This window comes from Anneissia japonica, unplaced genomic scaffold (assembly GCF_011630105.1).
Source record: "Anneissia japonica isolate Jap-2015-1 unplaced genomic scaffold, ASM1163010v1 scaffold287629_len218694_cov150, whole genome shotgun sequence".
Classification (NCBI taxonomy): Eukaryota; Metazoa; Echinodermata; class Crinoidea; order Comatulida; family Comatulidae; genus Anneissia; species Anneissia japonica.
Window position 1 is genome coordinate 121,288 of NW_022755927.1, and position 14,663 is coordinate 135,950.

General features: G+C 33.9%; 2 protein-coding genes across 2 annotated transcripts in view; one reads left to right on the forward strand and one right to left on the reverse strand.

The window, feature by feature from the left end:
* The window catches only part of LOC117123792 (cytosolic endo-beta-N-acetylglucosaminidase-like), a 14,840-nt gene extending 8,221 nt beyond the window's left edge, over positions 1-6,619 (reverse strand). Inside the window, exons 1-6 of the mRNA XM_033269809.1 lie at positions 6,442-6,619; positions 3,027-3,222; positions 2,359-2,507; positions 1,706-1,860; positions 876-1,024; positions 549-714 (exon numbers count right to left, since the gene is read on the reverse strand). Of these exons, the coding sequence (XP_033125700.1) occupies positions 549-714; positions 876-1,024; positions 1,706-1,860; positions 2,359-2,507; positions 3,027-3,222; positions 6,442-6,514 (888 nt within the window). The 5' untranslated portion in view covers positions 6,515-6,619. The remainder of the gene's footprint in view (positions 1-548; positions 715-875; positions 1,025-1,705; positions 1,861-2,358; positions 2,508-3,026; positions 3,223-6,441) is intronic.
* Positions 6,620-7,362: 743 nt separating this feature from the next.
* Positions 7,363-14,631, forward strand: LOC117123798 (protein N-terminal asparagine amidohydrolase-like). The gene is made up of 9 exons (XM_033269822.1): positions 7,363-7,509; positions 8,561-8,663; positions 8,926-8,991; positions 10,306-10,315; positions 11,024-11,094; positions 11,577-11,630; positions 11,987-12,087; positions 12,784-12,897; positions 13,691-14,631. Exons 1-9 carry the CDS (start codon positions 7,420-7,422, stop codon positions 13,856-13,858), a joined length of 777 nt encoding a protein of 258 aa, XP_033125713.1. The 5' UTR covers positions 7,363-7,419; the 3' UTR covers positions 13,859-14,631.
* Positions 14,632-14,663: the final 32 nt, after the last annotated feature.

Consider the following 14,663-nt stretch of genomic DNA (forward strand, 5'->3'; position numbering starts at 1 on the left):
CACACAGCGGCTACCACCAGATTAGCCGACTGAGCTAAGCTGCTCTCTGTTATATTCTCTGTTATATTCTTTACAACTGTGGAAACCTAATATCAAATCATTTACATTCCTTTTTTTCAACCCATGTCAGTCGCAGTGCAAAGATGGTCAGTACAATGGGAGGCAGTTATCTAATTATTTCAAATACTGTAGTGAACACTTAGTTCGTTTTTTGCACATGTGCTATTATTCACAGAAAACCAACAACTTAACATCACACCTGAACTGTGGCGTAATCCCAAAAAAATACTTGCACCTTCAGGCGCACCACACCACCCAAAAATCACGCTCAAATAGTTAAAAATCACCTCAAATAACCCAATCATCGATACCACTACTTCACCTTTGCACCCCTCCCCCAATTAGCCCACCTTCCAAGACACTTAGATACACCACTGCTTCTGAAGTAAGTGGTAATGAAGAAACAACTGTATTACCCAAGTTGAGAACAGTGTGATTGTTGCCAGTTTGAATACCCTAGCAAAACCACATATAGATAGATACTGCACCTTGTATGTGTTCCAGCCACCTCCGCCGAAACAGCCTCTACCGAATATGTCAACTCCAACGTAAACGTCGTACTTGCGGTCACCAGCCATCTGCAATGAATCCTTCAACTTCTGCTCGTTCCAATTATAATTCAAGAAAATGCCATCACAACGATCAAAAAACAATCTGCGAAAAAAAAAAAAAAAAATTAATAATGAATTAAACTTTTGAATTAAAATTTATTGAGCTATGGGTGGCCATTAGGGCCAAAATATAAAACTCAACAATTAAAGGAAAAACTCAACACACAAAAGACAAACTTAACAGACAATGAGCATGCTCAGTACCTGTTATTGTCGTTCAGCATATCTTGCCACTTGAGCTTGCCTGTTTGGATGACACTGTCATACCAGATGACCTGTGACACAGGGTCAAGTTTGTGCATCTCAGAGGTCAGATATTCCACAAATTCTACCAGATAGGGCATCTGTTCTGGCTGTAAAAAAAAATAAAAAAGAACTTAGCTAGATAGCTGGACAGAAAAATAATGTACACAACAAAATTTTGAAATTCACTGATGTACTGTAAAAAGTAAACGTAAAATGAGATCAATATGTAGCAAAAATACACAAATTAATTCATAATGAAAACTAGAGCAGTCACTTCACCCTGTGTCTGAATACAGTAGCAACAGCAGTGTATGATAGGCAAAACTGCAGCATACCCTCAATGAAAAATGGAACAGCCCATTGTATTTAGGCATATCTTTTTGAGTGCTGGAGAATACCCGCAAGAAAATAATGAAATTGTCCATAGTATGAGGGCCACATTGTTTATTTGAGAGTGCTGCCCAAATACATGGGCATTCCATTATGTTCATTTATGCTCAAATTTTCGTGACCTTGACCTTGCCTTTTGACCTGTTCTTCTGAAAATTGAATGGTGTCTTTTTTCTTTGATTATTATGTACCATTCCACTAAATTTAATGATGATCCATTTATTAGTTATTGCGTAATCTAGCTAACAGACAGACAGTAAGACAGCCCGACAGTCAGCAGTGAACAAATAACCTCCTTGGCGGTGGTAAATAAACGTTTGTACTGCATTCTTGATTTTATCATAGTAACATGTTTTATCAATACACTCATTATAAGATGTCATTTACAAGTGCATTACCTCTATTTGGTTTTCAACATTGATTAGCCATCCGTCAAATCTGTAATACTTAGCTAATGCCACCATCTTGTCAGCAAAACACTTATAAGCGTCCTCACTTGCCAAGACTTGCTTGCATCGCTCTGCCCCATCCTTCCATTCAGTAATGAAAGTGCCTGTAACAACCATGATAAAGGTCAAACATTAACATCCAATTAGTGAGGGTAATAAGTCAAATGACACAGAGAGATTATTTCAATATGCGCTAAAAAAAAAAAAGCACATTATTATGCATGATTACCATTTTATTCATTTATGCCTAAAATATTCTTGGCAATATGCTGTATTAGTTCAATATGATTCTTGATTCATGAAAAAGGCATGAGTCGTCCAAATTGTAACAAATATGCTACTGTAAATGAAAGGTTATCAGAAAATGTTATGACGTAGCCCTATTTGTTATCGTAAGCTTGTGAAAACTCCCTAATATCCAAGAGGTGAGGCTTAGAAGTAAGGTCCATATATAATCAAATAGACTGAAAAACGAACCCTGAATTCATTCACTGCTGTACTATGGGTTAATATCGGTATATTAAAACATCAACTAAAATATCGAAACAAATTTTCCACTGAACATGGATGTGTTGTATACAGTAAATTACAATGGTACATACCAAGCATTAGGGTGCCGTTCTTGTGGGCTGCATTGGTCCAGGGCGCCGGAGGGATGGTCAGAAAATGGTGACTGAAGTACATGAATATGTCAATATATTGCCAATGGTAGAAGCGGTAGCAATCATTCTTAGCTACTCCTTGAACAAACCTACGACAGGAGATTTAAGTTTGCATTAATTTAAATGAAAATCAGACACTATGGAAAAAAACACTTTAACAATTACTACATACAGGGTTTTTTCTTTTTATGTTTGCATGCTAGTTTATTTAGATATAATTGACAAAATAGGATAACTATAATTAGGTTGGGGGTGTGCAAGTCATTAGTAGTATATTGAATTATACACACAACATAGCTTTACGTCGCTTAACACGGGCATGTGCAGTTTGAACCACATGGTAGTTATATCATGGTAGTTATAGAATTTGCACACAGATCTTTAATTAACGATCTCTGATGTCAAAGTAATCACGTTTGTGTGAGGGCCCCTATACTACATTATTACAGAATTTAAACGCAGAAATCGCGGAGAATGCTATCTTGTAAATTATAAGATATTTGTTGACTGTTTACTACTAGATAGAGGACAGCATTTTTTGTTACTGGTGGTAACAACTGTGTGTTCGCTGAAGCATAGCCATTTCTGTGTCCCTACAAAGTACAAACCTGTCATCTACATATCCACCCATCATATCGTGGCATACCAATGTCTTTGGTTTCGGCACACTTGATTCAGTTCGTCTGGCTAGAACCTCACTCGCAACATTGAATTCATCTTCACCGGGTTTCCATAGCAATACTTCATCCATGTTACTCAAAGGGCGAGCAATTGGCTCAGAGGTTTTCGGCTCATATCCAGGACCTGAGAAAATTTATGATTGGTTTTATTTTAAATCATAAATCGAAATTGGTTGGAAACTACGCCATACTTGCGCTATAACAATTTAACAAAATTTTTGACCAGACTTTTATGATACAGTATAAGTAATGAAAATAATACAAAGAAGATAAAAACAAGGAAACAAAACCACAGTACAAATAAATGCAAAATCGAAACTCCAATCTTGTGCAAAATGAACCCTAGCTCTTTAAAGGCAAGCAACATAACTTTGTTTTGGTACTAGAGGAACTTTCCAAGTAGTAATGTCAGACTCTCCTTTTCCTCTCTCCCAAGTCCCTGGAAGAAGCTCTGACATTTTAGCTTTACACAAGCCGCATTTGATTAAACTTTTAAACAATTTTAGGTATTAAATAACATTTTTATAAGTTTTTGTTAGAATATAACAAATGAATACAAAATTGCAATGAACAAAATAGTTATCATTTCTAAAACTTGTTTTGAGTCGCTGGCTGTTTGTTTTTGCTATTAAAATTTAAATAGGAAACATTTTTTTCATCACTTCCTGCAGGATATTCCCCAAAGTGGGCGCCAATATTTGGGACATGCCCCAAAATTTTGTATTTGGCCAAGACACTATACATTTGATTTGCTTAACCTGGGAGTACCTGGTGTACATGCAAAACAAGGAATTCTCCGATATGAGAGCAAAAAAATGCTTCGTATTTAAAGTGCCTTTTGGATGCAGTTTGGGTGATGGGGGGGGGGGCTTTATAGTAAACCAATCCTCAATAGATTACTAGTTAAGTATGTGATTCTGTGATTTTTAAACCACTGAAAATCACAAATTTTATATTCAGTACTGGAACATTATTGACTGTCATGAAAATGTGGACCTTTTCAAATTTCGGTTGGTTCCAATGCCGTTTGATTTGAAATTCACATACAGTACCATTCATTTCGCTGCTCTTCTCTCGATACCGTACTCATTTGCACTTTTGCAGTCTCTTTGAGCTTCCCTTTTGTACTTTTTTTTGTATGTAAGTTTTAAGATGTCTACAATTACATAACCAACTATAATAAAGACATTGGTTTTGTTTTCATAGCATTTATAATATAATGAAATAATAATTCATTAAAAAATAATGTTAATACTTAAAATAATAGGTATTTGCTTTTGTGCGATTTTGAAATAATGAAATTGTAGGCCCTAGTTTCTGTTAATAAGGTTATAAGAATCAATGCACACATTACCCCTGTGATTGTTCTTGATTAACTATACAATGTGACATAAATAAAAATATGAAAATATATCACGTATATTATCAGAGTAGGCCCCCTGCAACTAGCCGGTGATTCAATTGCATTCCCTTTTAATTAATATTTAGACAATGCAAAAAAGTTGCATTCATTTTATCAATTCTTTTTGTTTGCTTTGGCTGAGGCACACCATGGCTTTTCTGAAAAAGAAAAGGGGAAATTTATGATGTTTTGTTTTATGAATGAAGATGCCTTGCAGTTACACTCAGAAACAAGGTGGAGCATTTAAATATAAAATATACACAAACAATCGAAGGAGTTTGCAGAGAAAAGATAAATGATGAATGGAAGAATTTTTTTACATTTTAAAAAATTTCTTTATTCTAAATACAAAATTAATATAAAAAAAAAAAAACAAAAAAAAAACGCCATAATGTACCCAACCGGCAAACTTATTTCCATTGCGGTCCAAAAATATTAAATACAGAATAAGAAACAATCAATTCATTATGTTACAATCAAACAAAACAAAATGGTCATACATGATACAGTCATGTACAGCCTGGTATCTTTTTAAATTGAAACGTTTTCCACAGAAAAACCACAGTTAAGCACCACGCGATGGGTGACGTCACGCACTTCAATTAGTGTCATCAGCCAAGTGCAGCCAAGCGTGTTTTTGTCAACAAAGGCCTCAAGAAAATATTCATATAAAATGCTTTTTGATTGGTTGAGACGTTTTCATCAGGTCAATCAGGTCACTCAGGGGTCGAAGTAGTACACCATTTTGATTTTTTCCGAAATCGGTCAACTTTTATCGAAGTTATCAACTTTTGAAAATTTCATTAAAATTCGCTGTTTTTTCCAGAGAATTGCGAGTAATAAAGTTCAATTTTTTAATAACGAAGATTAGTTTATCTAAGAGTTTTTTTGCCAATATGAATGTAATACGAGGCGTAGCAATATTTTTTTTTTTGGCACGGCAAAACCGACGATCAGATGTTGATCGGCCATCGTGTACACGAGGTAAACCATAACGATCTTAACGAAAGTGCTGCATATAAACGGCAATATTTTTCATGTGAATAAAATAAATATGAGTTCAAAAAGTTAACTAAATGATACTTAAAGTATTAAAATATACTTTTAGCTAATGATTATCTAAAAAAATAGTTAAATATTTAAGGATTGAAGTGGATATTAAACATAAGATGATTTCGAGAGAATTGTGAGACGATGCTAGTTTTTGTTGCAAGAGGATGACGTCATGCGTAACGGTCAATGAAATTCGTCATTTGAAGTCGGGGGTGGGTGAGGAATAGTTTTAATTCTATTTTCAGAATTGTGGGTCAAAGATCATCTGAAAAAATTATAAATTTTTGGGTCGTTGTGTATTAAGGCTACATGAGCAATGTAATTTGCAGTAAAAATTTACAATCAAAATGTACACTATTTTTTAGCATTTACAAAAATTAACAGAAATATATGGCAAAAAGTGACAGAAATATTATTAACATGCAACTTGCTATTCACGTGCTCATAAACTTCAAATGTTTATAAAACCGTAACCAGTGGCTCAATTTTCCTCAAATAAAGTTTTTTATGATACTGAGAATAAGTAGTTTTTTGAGCTATTTTTTTTTTTTTTTTTAATATATATATTCAACTTTGTATTTATCATGTGTTAACTAACGCAGTCTCAATCAAACAATAAAAAAACAATAAACGTATTATGCATCATCATTGTTGTACATTCATTATCGAAATGCGTTCACATTTAGCATGATAATTTAATTGCTCCTATTGTATGCCTAGGCTAGGTTAGGCCTGGTCTGTTCTATTCTAGTAGGCGTAGCTTACGTCCTAGCTAGCCTAGCGTACGCCCTCTCTGGCTTGACTCAAAGTGAGTAGCCTGCTCAGTCAGGGGGGAAGCATGCCCACCTTCGCTCGACGCTCTTGAATGAAATCAGTAGGCCTACTTACCAAAGTCTACAGGAGGTGAAATGTTTATTTTAGCATCGATTTCAGAAGCTAGGCTGTCGATCATCTCTGCCATTTTAATTATTATATTAGTGATTAAGCTTCCTTAATAACCTTAGCGTCCCCTCCTTTCTTCCGCTTGCTTTCTTCCTTCCTGTTGTTGTTTTGATGGGTTGGGTTGGTTGGTGACAGCGTGAAGTGTCATACAGTACTAATTATCGTCAACTCACGTCAACAGAAGAAATGTCGCGTCATGTTTCATTTTATACCATAATTATAGCTCTATGTTTTATACAGATATGATACTGTATTACTGTACTAAAATTACTTTTTTGTGAATTAAAAGCTAAGTTTATTAACTTTTAATTGAAAATAAGCATAATAAAATATTTTCCACACTAATTAACTATACCTGTACTGTATAATATGATGATTGGCTGGTAATCTATTCAGTTGGGGTCCAGAAATTTGCTGACAGGTGGTCCGACTTGTTTAACAAAAGGTCCGAACCAAGGAGCCGACTAGATACCTAGGTCTTTCTTCAGTGGTGTTGCATAGTGTTTTTTTTAAATTTTGAAATTATTAATATTACAGTAATAAACATGTGACGCTGCCAGTTAATAGATAGTTGACGCGAGTTGACATGGTTTGACGCGAGAGTGGACGTGAATTGACGATAATTAATTTGGTCGTTTTCATTATTATTGCTGGGGTAGTTATTTCTGAGCGTTATATTATATTTAATGTTTTTATAGACATAACAACAATGCATAAATAAATTACAAAACGTACTTTTATACTTAAATTCAAAGTCGTTATATTGAACGTAATAATAAAATTTCTAAAATATTAGCTACAATTGCCGACATTGACCACCCTTCCTCTGCAATATTACAGGCAACACTAAATTATTGCAAACTTTTCGGTACGCATTTCGAACAAAAGTAGGCCTAGGCTATGCGTTTTGTATGAGGAAATAAAATGCCTGTTTTTATCGAAGATACTGATATAGGAGATTTATTAAAACTCAATATTTGTCAGGTGATTTCCGAAAAGTTTGCAAGGCTCAAGGTGTGTATTTGCCATTTGCAAATACTTTAATGAACAATTATGCCTAGGCCCTAACAAACATGTAAATTGTTCTTCAGGCTAGAGCCTAGGCGGCAGGCCCCTCCTTTGGGCTATGCTACTTTTATATTGACACGTAAGGTAGGCCGCCTTCAGGCTTACGTAGGATGGGAACGTATAGGCTTTTAGGTAGGACAGGGGTTGGTGGGGAATAATTAATAATTTAAATAACTTCTTGAAAGACAAAATAAATACCCAAAAAAAAAATAAATACCCAAAAAAAAAAAAAAAAAAAAGCCTAGGTTGGGTGCTTTTTATTTTTTAATTTATTAATCAGAATTCCCTTGTTAAATGGATTAGATAATTAATTAAAATAGGCCTATCTGTATTGTATACAAATATATACAAAGTTACTCCTTACTTTTGATTTAAAATTGTCGATGGTATTAAAGTGATTTTTTTTAAATTGTAGTTTTAATATTGTATGTACAGTTTAGTCTGTGTGTACCTGCATTTTTTGTCAGCTGTTGTGTAGATGTGGGCTTAAGTTTTTAAATATTTTTTTACGCACGACTCTTGTAAGTGTCGCCTTTCCAGAGGCGTCTGTTCATAAAGTAAATAAATAAAATAATGGCAGAAATTTGCATTGCATAATTCTCAACATGTACTACTGAAAAATTTCCTAATCCCAGATGGAAATTCCCAACCCCAATGAATAACTATCAATCCCAGGTGTATGAAGAAGATTGTAGAACCAGGAAATACTCCCTGATAGAACTAGCTCTGTTATAAAAATATAAATATCAATGTATTTAATAAACCTTAAGACCAAAAATTCCTAAAAACATTTTAAACTGATAATTAATTTTAGTGATGATTATTTTAATGATCTCTCACACTCATTCATTGGATAAACTTCACATTTAGAAAAAAAAAATCAACCATACAATTCTCCCTCCAACTAAAGACCACTAACTTTTGACTAAAAGACATTTTTGGTCTTTAAGTCAAGATGGGTCTTTAATTAGTGAGAGACCTGTATTTTTTCCAACAGGAAGAAGCAATCAAGTTTCGGTCACAGCCTGTACAGACGTGCCACTCAAATGGAGTACTCTATGTAAATCAGAGAGAATTTGCCTGCTCCCTCCCAGATGATGGTAAGATCATTTCATACACTCCCACGGATGGAGGTGCGGATCCAATGTTGGTCCACCCAACCTGGGCCCCTCCCACTTTTGGAAAGAGGAAAAGGGGGAAAAAACCGCCAAATATATTTTATCACCACATATTGAGAATGCGCTATGGTCAACATTGTATTACATTATTATTTGATTCTTTGCAGGCAGGACCTTGTGGTAAATTATGCACTGTAGAATAGACCATCTGATATGACTTGCTATATCTTTTTGTCTTTCATAGATGCAATCAGTGTTATAGGGACAGAAGATGCAACAACATGTCATATACTTGTTCTCAGGAATAAAGGTAAATGACAAGTTTTTTTTGGGGGGGGGGATGGTTGGAGGGGCTCTTTTAATGTAGTTTTTCTTCATAATTTTTGCTTAATGATAATGACAACATACCTACATGTAAAAAGGTAATTCTGTACTGCAGAACCCCTCCTTTGGGACACCCTATTTAGGAGACACATGTTCAGCCATGTAATATTTTCAGCCCCTGTAAAGGGGCATCCTTATTATTGGGACACTTTTTTGGTTCTGATGGTGTCCCCTTAATAGGGGTTCTAGTGTGCAATTAAATATGATATTTAAAGTACTTATCTCAACTTATATATCCTGTCTCTTATACACATCTAGATGTGTATAAGAGACAGATTATTAATATTACAGTAATAAACATGTGACGCTGCCAGTTAATAGATAGTTGACGCGAGTTGACATGGTTTGACGCGAGAGTGGACGTGAATTGACGATAATTAATTTGGTCGTTTTCATTATTATTGCTGGGGTAGTTATTTCTGAGCGTTATATTATATTTAATGTTTTTATAGACATAACAACAATGCATAAATAAATTACAAAACGTACTTTTATACTTAAATTCAAAGTCGTTATATTGAACGTAATAATAAAATTTCTAAAATATTAGCTACAATTGCCGACATTGACCACCCTTCCTCTGCAATATTACAGGCAACACTAAATTATTGCAAACTTTTCGGTACGCATTTCGAACAAAAGTAGGCCTAGGCTATGCGTTTTGTATGAGGAAATAAAATGCCTGTTTTTATCGAAGATACTGATATAGGAGATTTATTAAAACTCAATATTTGTCAGGTGATTTCCGAAAAGTTTGCAAGGCTCAAGGTGTGTATTTGCCATTTGCAAATACTTTAATGAACAATTATGCCTAGGCCTAGGCCCTAACATGTAAATTGTTCTTCAGGCTAGGAGCCTAGGCGGCAGGCCCCTCCTTTAGGCTATGCTACTTTTATATTGACACGTAAGGTAGGCCGCCTTCTGGCTTACGTAGGATGGGAACGTATAGGCTTTTAGGTAGGACAGGGGTTGGTGGGGAATAATTAATAATTTAAATAACTTCTTGAAAGACAAAATAAATACCCAAAAAAAAAATAAATACCCAAAAAAAAAAAAAAAAAAAAGCCTAGGTTGGGTGCTTTTTATTTTTTAATTTATTAATCAGAATTCCCTTGTTAAATGGATTAGATAATTAATTAAAATAGGCCTATCTGTATTGTATACAAATATATACAAAGTTACTCCTTACTTTTGATTTAAAATTGTCGATGGTATTAAAGTGATTTTTTTTAAATTGTAGTTTTAATATTGTATGTACAGTTTAGTCTGTGTGTACCTGCATTTTTTGTCAGCTGTTGTGTAGATGTGGGCTTAAGTTTTTAAATATTTTTTTACGCACGACTCTTGTAAAGATGTGCGTGATGCAATCGAAAACTTCCTTATTATTCAATTATGTATTGCAAGGGTGAATCCAAAGTTGTCTGAAAGGGGTCTATCGAGAGACAAAACTACCTTAGAGGAGTGTTTGTTTTTTAGACACCTCTGGAGCATTTTGGATGATCAATAATTCCTTTTTCTTTTTTTTGTCTTTCCAAAAGGCCCCTACTATCTTAGTTCACTCCCTTATGATATGCGAAACTGCAATACATTTTACTCTTTTAAAAATAAACTAAAAAAAAAGCGCTCAAATATAGTTAAAGACTGATTTTATTGAAATTGAAATTTTTAAGGTTAGTTTAACAATTTTTGAGAATACTTTTATACATTGTTTTTAAATTTTATAAAAAATCTATTTTATTTATTCTCTCTGTATTTTACTCATGTTACTGTATATGTTTGTATTTGTTATGAGGGCCTCTTTGAGTCAGCCTCGCTGTAAGAGCCACCCGTATAAAAGAAAGTTAAATAAGTAAATAAAATAAAGATTCTTGTCATGACATCTAGAATCGGTTGATTTCTGTTGTGAAAACATGATTTGATTCCTATATTACCTCATATGTTGTTTGCTGTTATTTCAGCTTCTATTTTTTCACAGATGAATTTCACAATCAACCCCTTCCAATTTCTTTGATGACTGCTTGCATGTCAGGTAAGATTTCATCCATTTCTAACTTACCTTAATCCATGGTTTAAAAGTCCTGTGTCTATGACTTTGATTTACTGCAGGGATGTAGTTATGGTGGGCTGAGGTAGGCAGGGCCACCCATCTTTGAAGTTTTCCACCCAGTCTAAAGCTGATGTCATGACCCACCATCCACCTTAATAATTAACCAACTTTACCATCCTTAAAATCCACTCTTATTATTTAGAATTTACAAATGTTGTCACCCACAACCCTTGAAATGTCTATCGCCTAACCATAGTGTTCTGTAGCTACAACCCTGTAAGTGTTTGCTTTTCCTTTTTATATTGCAATTAACCTACACAAGGCCCTGGAAACCATTAAAAAAATTTCATACATGTTTCCCTCAGACTCCAAATTGAAGACCACCTCCAATTACTTACAGACTTTGTCTCGAATCATTATAAGCTGCGTCTCAATCTAATGTAGATTTATTTCTTTGATTTTAGATTTTAATGATGTAGTGAAGAATGGAATACATTGGCCTGTTATTTATGGCATTGGTTTGTCTACCTTTTTTTCTCTCTTTTATAGTCAAAATAAATTCTATTGTCCAATGCTATACCGTATTAATTGAAAATTCCTTTTCAGTTTGCAAATCATATATCATTGTGGATACAAAATTGTATACACTGGACCTCCATTTTAAGTCCTTATCCGAGAAGACCTGGTTCAGCCAACCGAAACCTTTAGCGGGTAGCAGCTTGAACCTGTGCCGATGTTAAGGCTGTAGTTTTTATTATTTTCAATTAAATTTTGATGTAAGCTATGATACAATTAATTACATCCATAATTATAATATTTGCAAATGAATTGTACGTATATTAACGTGAATGCAATTATTTATTTTGATTGGCAGGTGTTGATTTAAAAAATGGAACAATATTTCCTGCAACTTTTTCAGACAAAGGACCAGATATGACCCTTAGGAGTACCAAAACATTTGTTGGTGATAAGGATGTAAGAAAAATTATATGTAATATTTTATAGTAATGAGGTTGATTTATAACATGCCTATTAATAGATTCTTGTCATTTGATTGGTGGATTTCACATCACATGACATTGGTTATTTACGCCATTTCGTCACAAACTATGAGTTCCATGCTTGCATTTTTGTATCATTTTTTTTTATCTGTTTCACCTCTCAACCTAATCTTTTCATTTGTTAAAAGAAGCTGGACTGTTCCATTCAGAAAAAAAAGATTTTTTTAATAAAATATCAAATGACAAGGATCTATTTTAGGTGTGTTATAAAACAAATAATGAATGTTTTTTATTCGCGCAATATAAAGAATATTTTCATAAGTTGAAAGATTGTCTGCTCCATTCAACTTGGCTCTGCCTCATTGAATGAACAGTCAGTTTTTACACACATGAAAGTGTTCTTCCCATTGAATTCATAAACATTTATTATTTGTATAATTAATCAATGGATGGGGACTTGTAAAATCAACTGGCTAAGCTTTGAAATTATCAACCACACTGCCCAATACAAATTTCTTATTGGGATTCTAAACCCATTTAAAATAATGAATTCAAAAATCTGAGTTACATATTTCAGGATCATAATAAAGTTAATTTACTTTATGTGCCTTTTATGTTATGTCATGATTTGATTTTGAATTAAAATAATCATTTTTAATTTTTATTGTAGATGATGAATATTTATGATTACAAATCAAGAGAATTAAGGATTAAAAGCTTTCATTATAACCCATGGCCAAGGGCTTTCCTTTGGCTTCAACAATCAGATACAGTCATCAAACAGGTATGAAAAGTAAAACAAGACTTTTTTCATAACTTGTTAATAGCAAATCCCCCGCCTGCCAATAATGATGATTTTGAATAAAAGTAACATTTCAGTTTTGGCCAATGAAGCACAAAAAAAAGAATGGAGATTGAAAAAAAAGTGTTTTTGGAAAATATGCTGCATTGAAATCTTCAAAAAATAAGATATATATATTTCTTGCTAATTACAGTATATAAATTTAAAGCATTTGACATCCAATTACTATACTCTTTACATTCACCACTAAAATTTTATTTTTATTTTCTCTGTCTGGAATTTTTTGTCAAAATTGTTTGCTAAATAAGAAAACAAAATTTTCTTTTTAATATTTCCCCCCCCCAACCCCAATGGTCTTTAAAAACATTAGTTCACTGAAAAAGGTATAAAAAAAAGTCTTGTCTAAATGGATATAAATCAAATCTCTAAAGTAGAATGCTGAATGGATTTTTCCTTCCAGGGTGTGTCAGTAATTTATAATTTTACTTTTAAACAAAGAAGTTGTAAGAAAAACGACCAAAAAAAAAGGTCCTAATGTCTGCATTTCAAGTTCGGACAAATCGAGTTGGTAAACAGCACAGGTGGGCAAAGTGCAGCCCACAAGCCGCATGTGGCCCGACAGTGATTGTTTTGCAGCCTACAATTAAAACCCTATTAATAATTAATTTTTTTTTTAATATAATGATTATAAAAATAGTTAAGAAAATAAAATTAAAATAATTTAAAGTGAAGAAATTGTCAATATTTAGTTAAATTTCTTTGATGGTTTTAATAGAACCTCTCTACTTCACCTGATGTTGAGCCACCCGATTTTGTGAGCCATGTGCGTGAAACCCTGAAATATGTGATTTTACACCCTCAACCTGGGCCTGACGTATTCCCAGGGGGTCAACCAAGACGCTATAGAAAAGATGGACATGGAATGTGGGTGAGGATAGAATAATAACCGTTAGCGGTATCCGGATACCGCTAACGGTTAGCAAGTGCTATCAGTTAACAATTGAGCATGTTTCTATCATCAACCAATCACACGTACGCGTTTACAATTTCCAGTTTCTTATTGGCTAGTGATTCGATCATCGTATTCTTGGTATCCGGATCGGGATTTTCTCGTATGGACGCACGGCAGCTAACGATTAGCAGAATTCGGATCCTGCTAACCGTTAGCTGCCGTGTGAGAACATAGCCTGAAGTACAAAGAAGCCAATATATTTCTACTCATAACTTTGGCAATAATAAGTTGATTCCTGTAAATAACCAATCATTTAAAAGTTTATAATGTGGAGGATAGGATAGGATAGGATTTTATTTTTTTTTTTTTTTTGTCACTGATGCTGATTTTTGGATGAATGGCACCATCTACAGGAGTTTACCTTTCCAATAAGGGAAGCATTATACTGTCATGAAGTACGGCCTTTTAGGGGCATATGCGCAATTTTGCCTTCCTAAGGATCTTATTCACTCTATCACATTTTATGTGATAAGTATGTGATCTGCCCTTATATTATGAGTATGATATGATGGCATCATGCCCAAAATGGATGTGATATGACATCATCATGCCCATATATGGATGTAATAGGATATCATCATGTCCATAATGGGTGTGATAGGACATCATGCCCAAATATGGATGTAATAGGATATCATCATGTCCATAATGGGTGTGATAGGACATCATCATGTCCATATATGGATGTGATAAGACATCATCATGTCCATATATGGATGTGATAAGACATCATCAT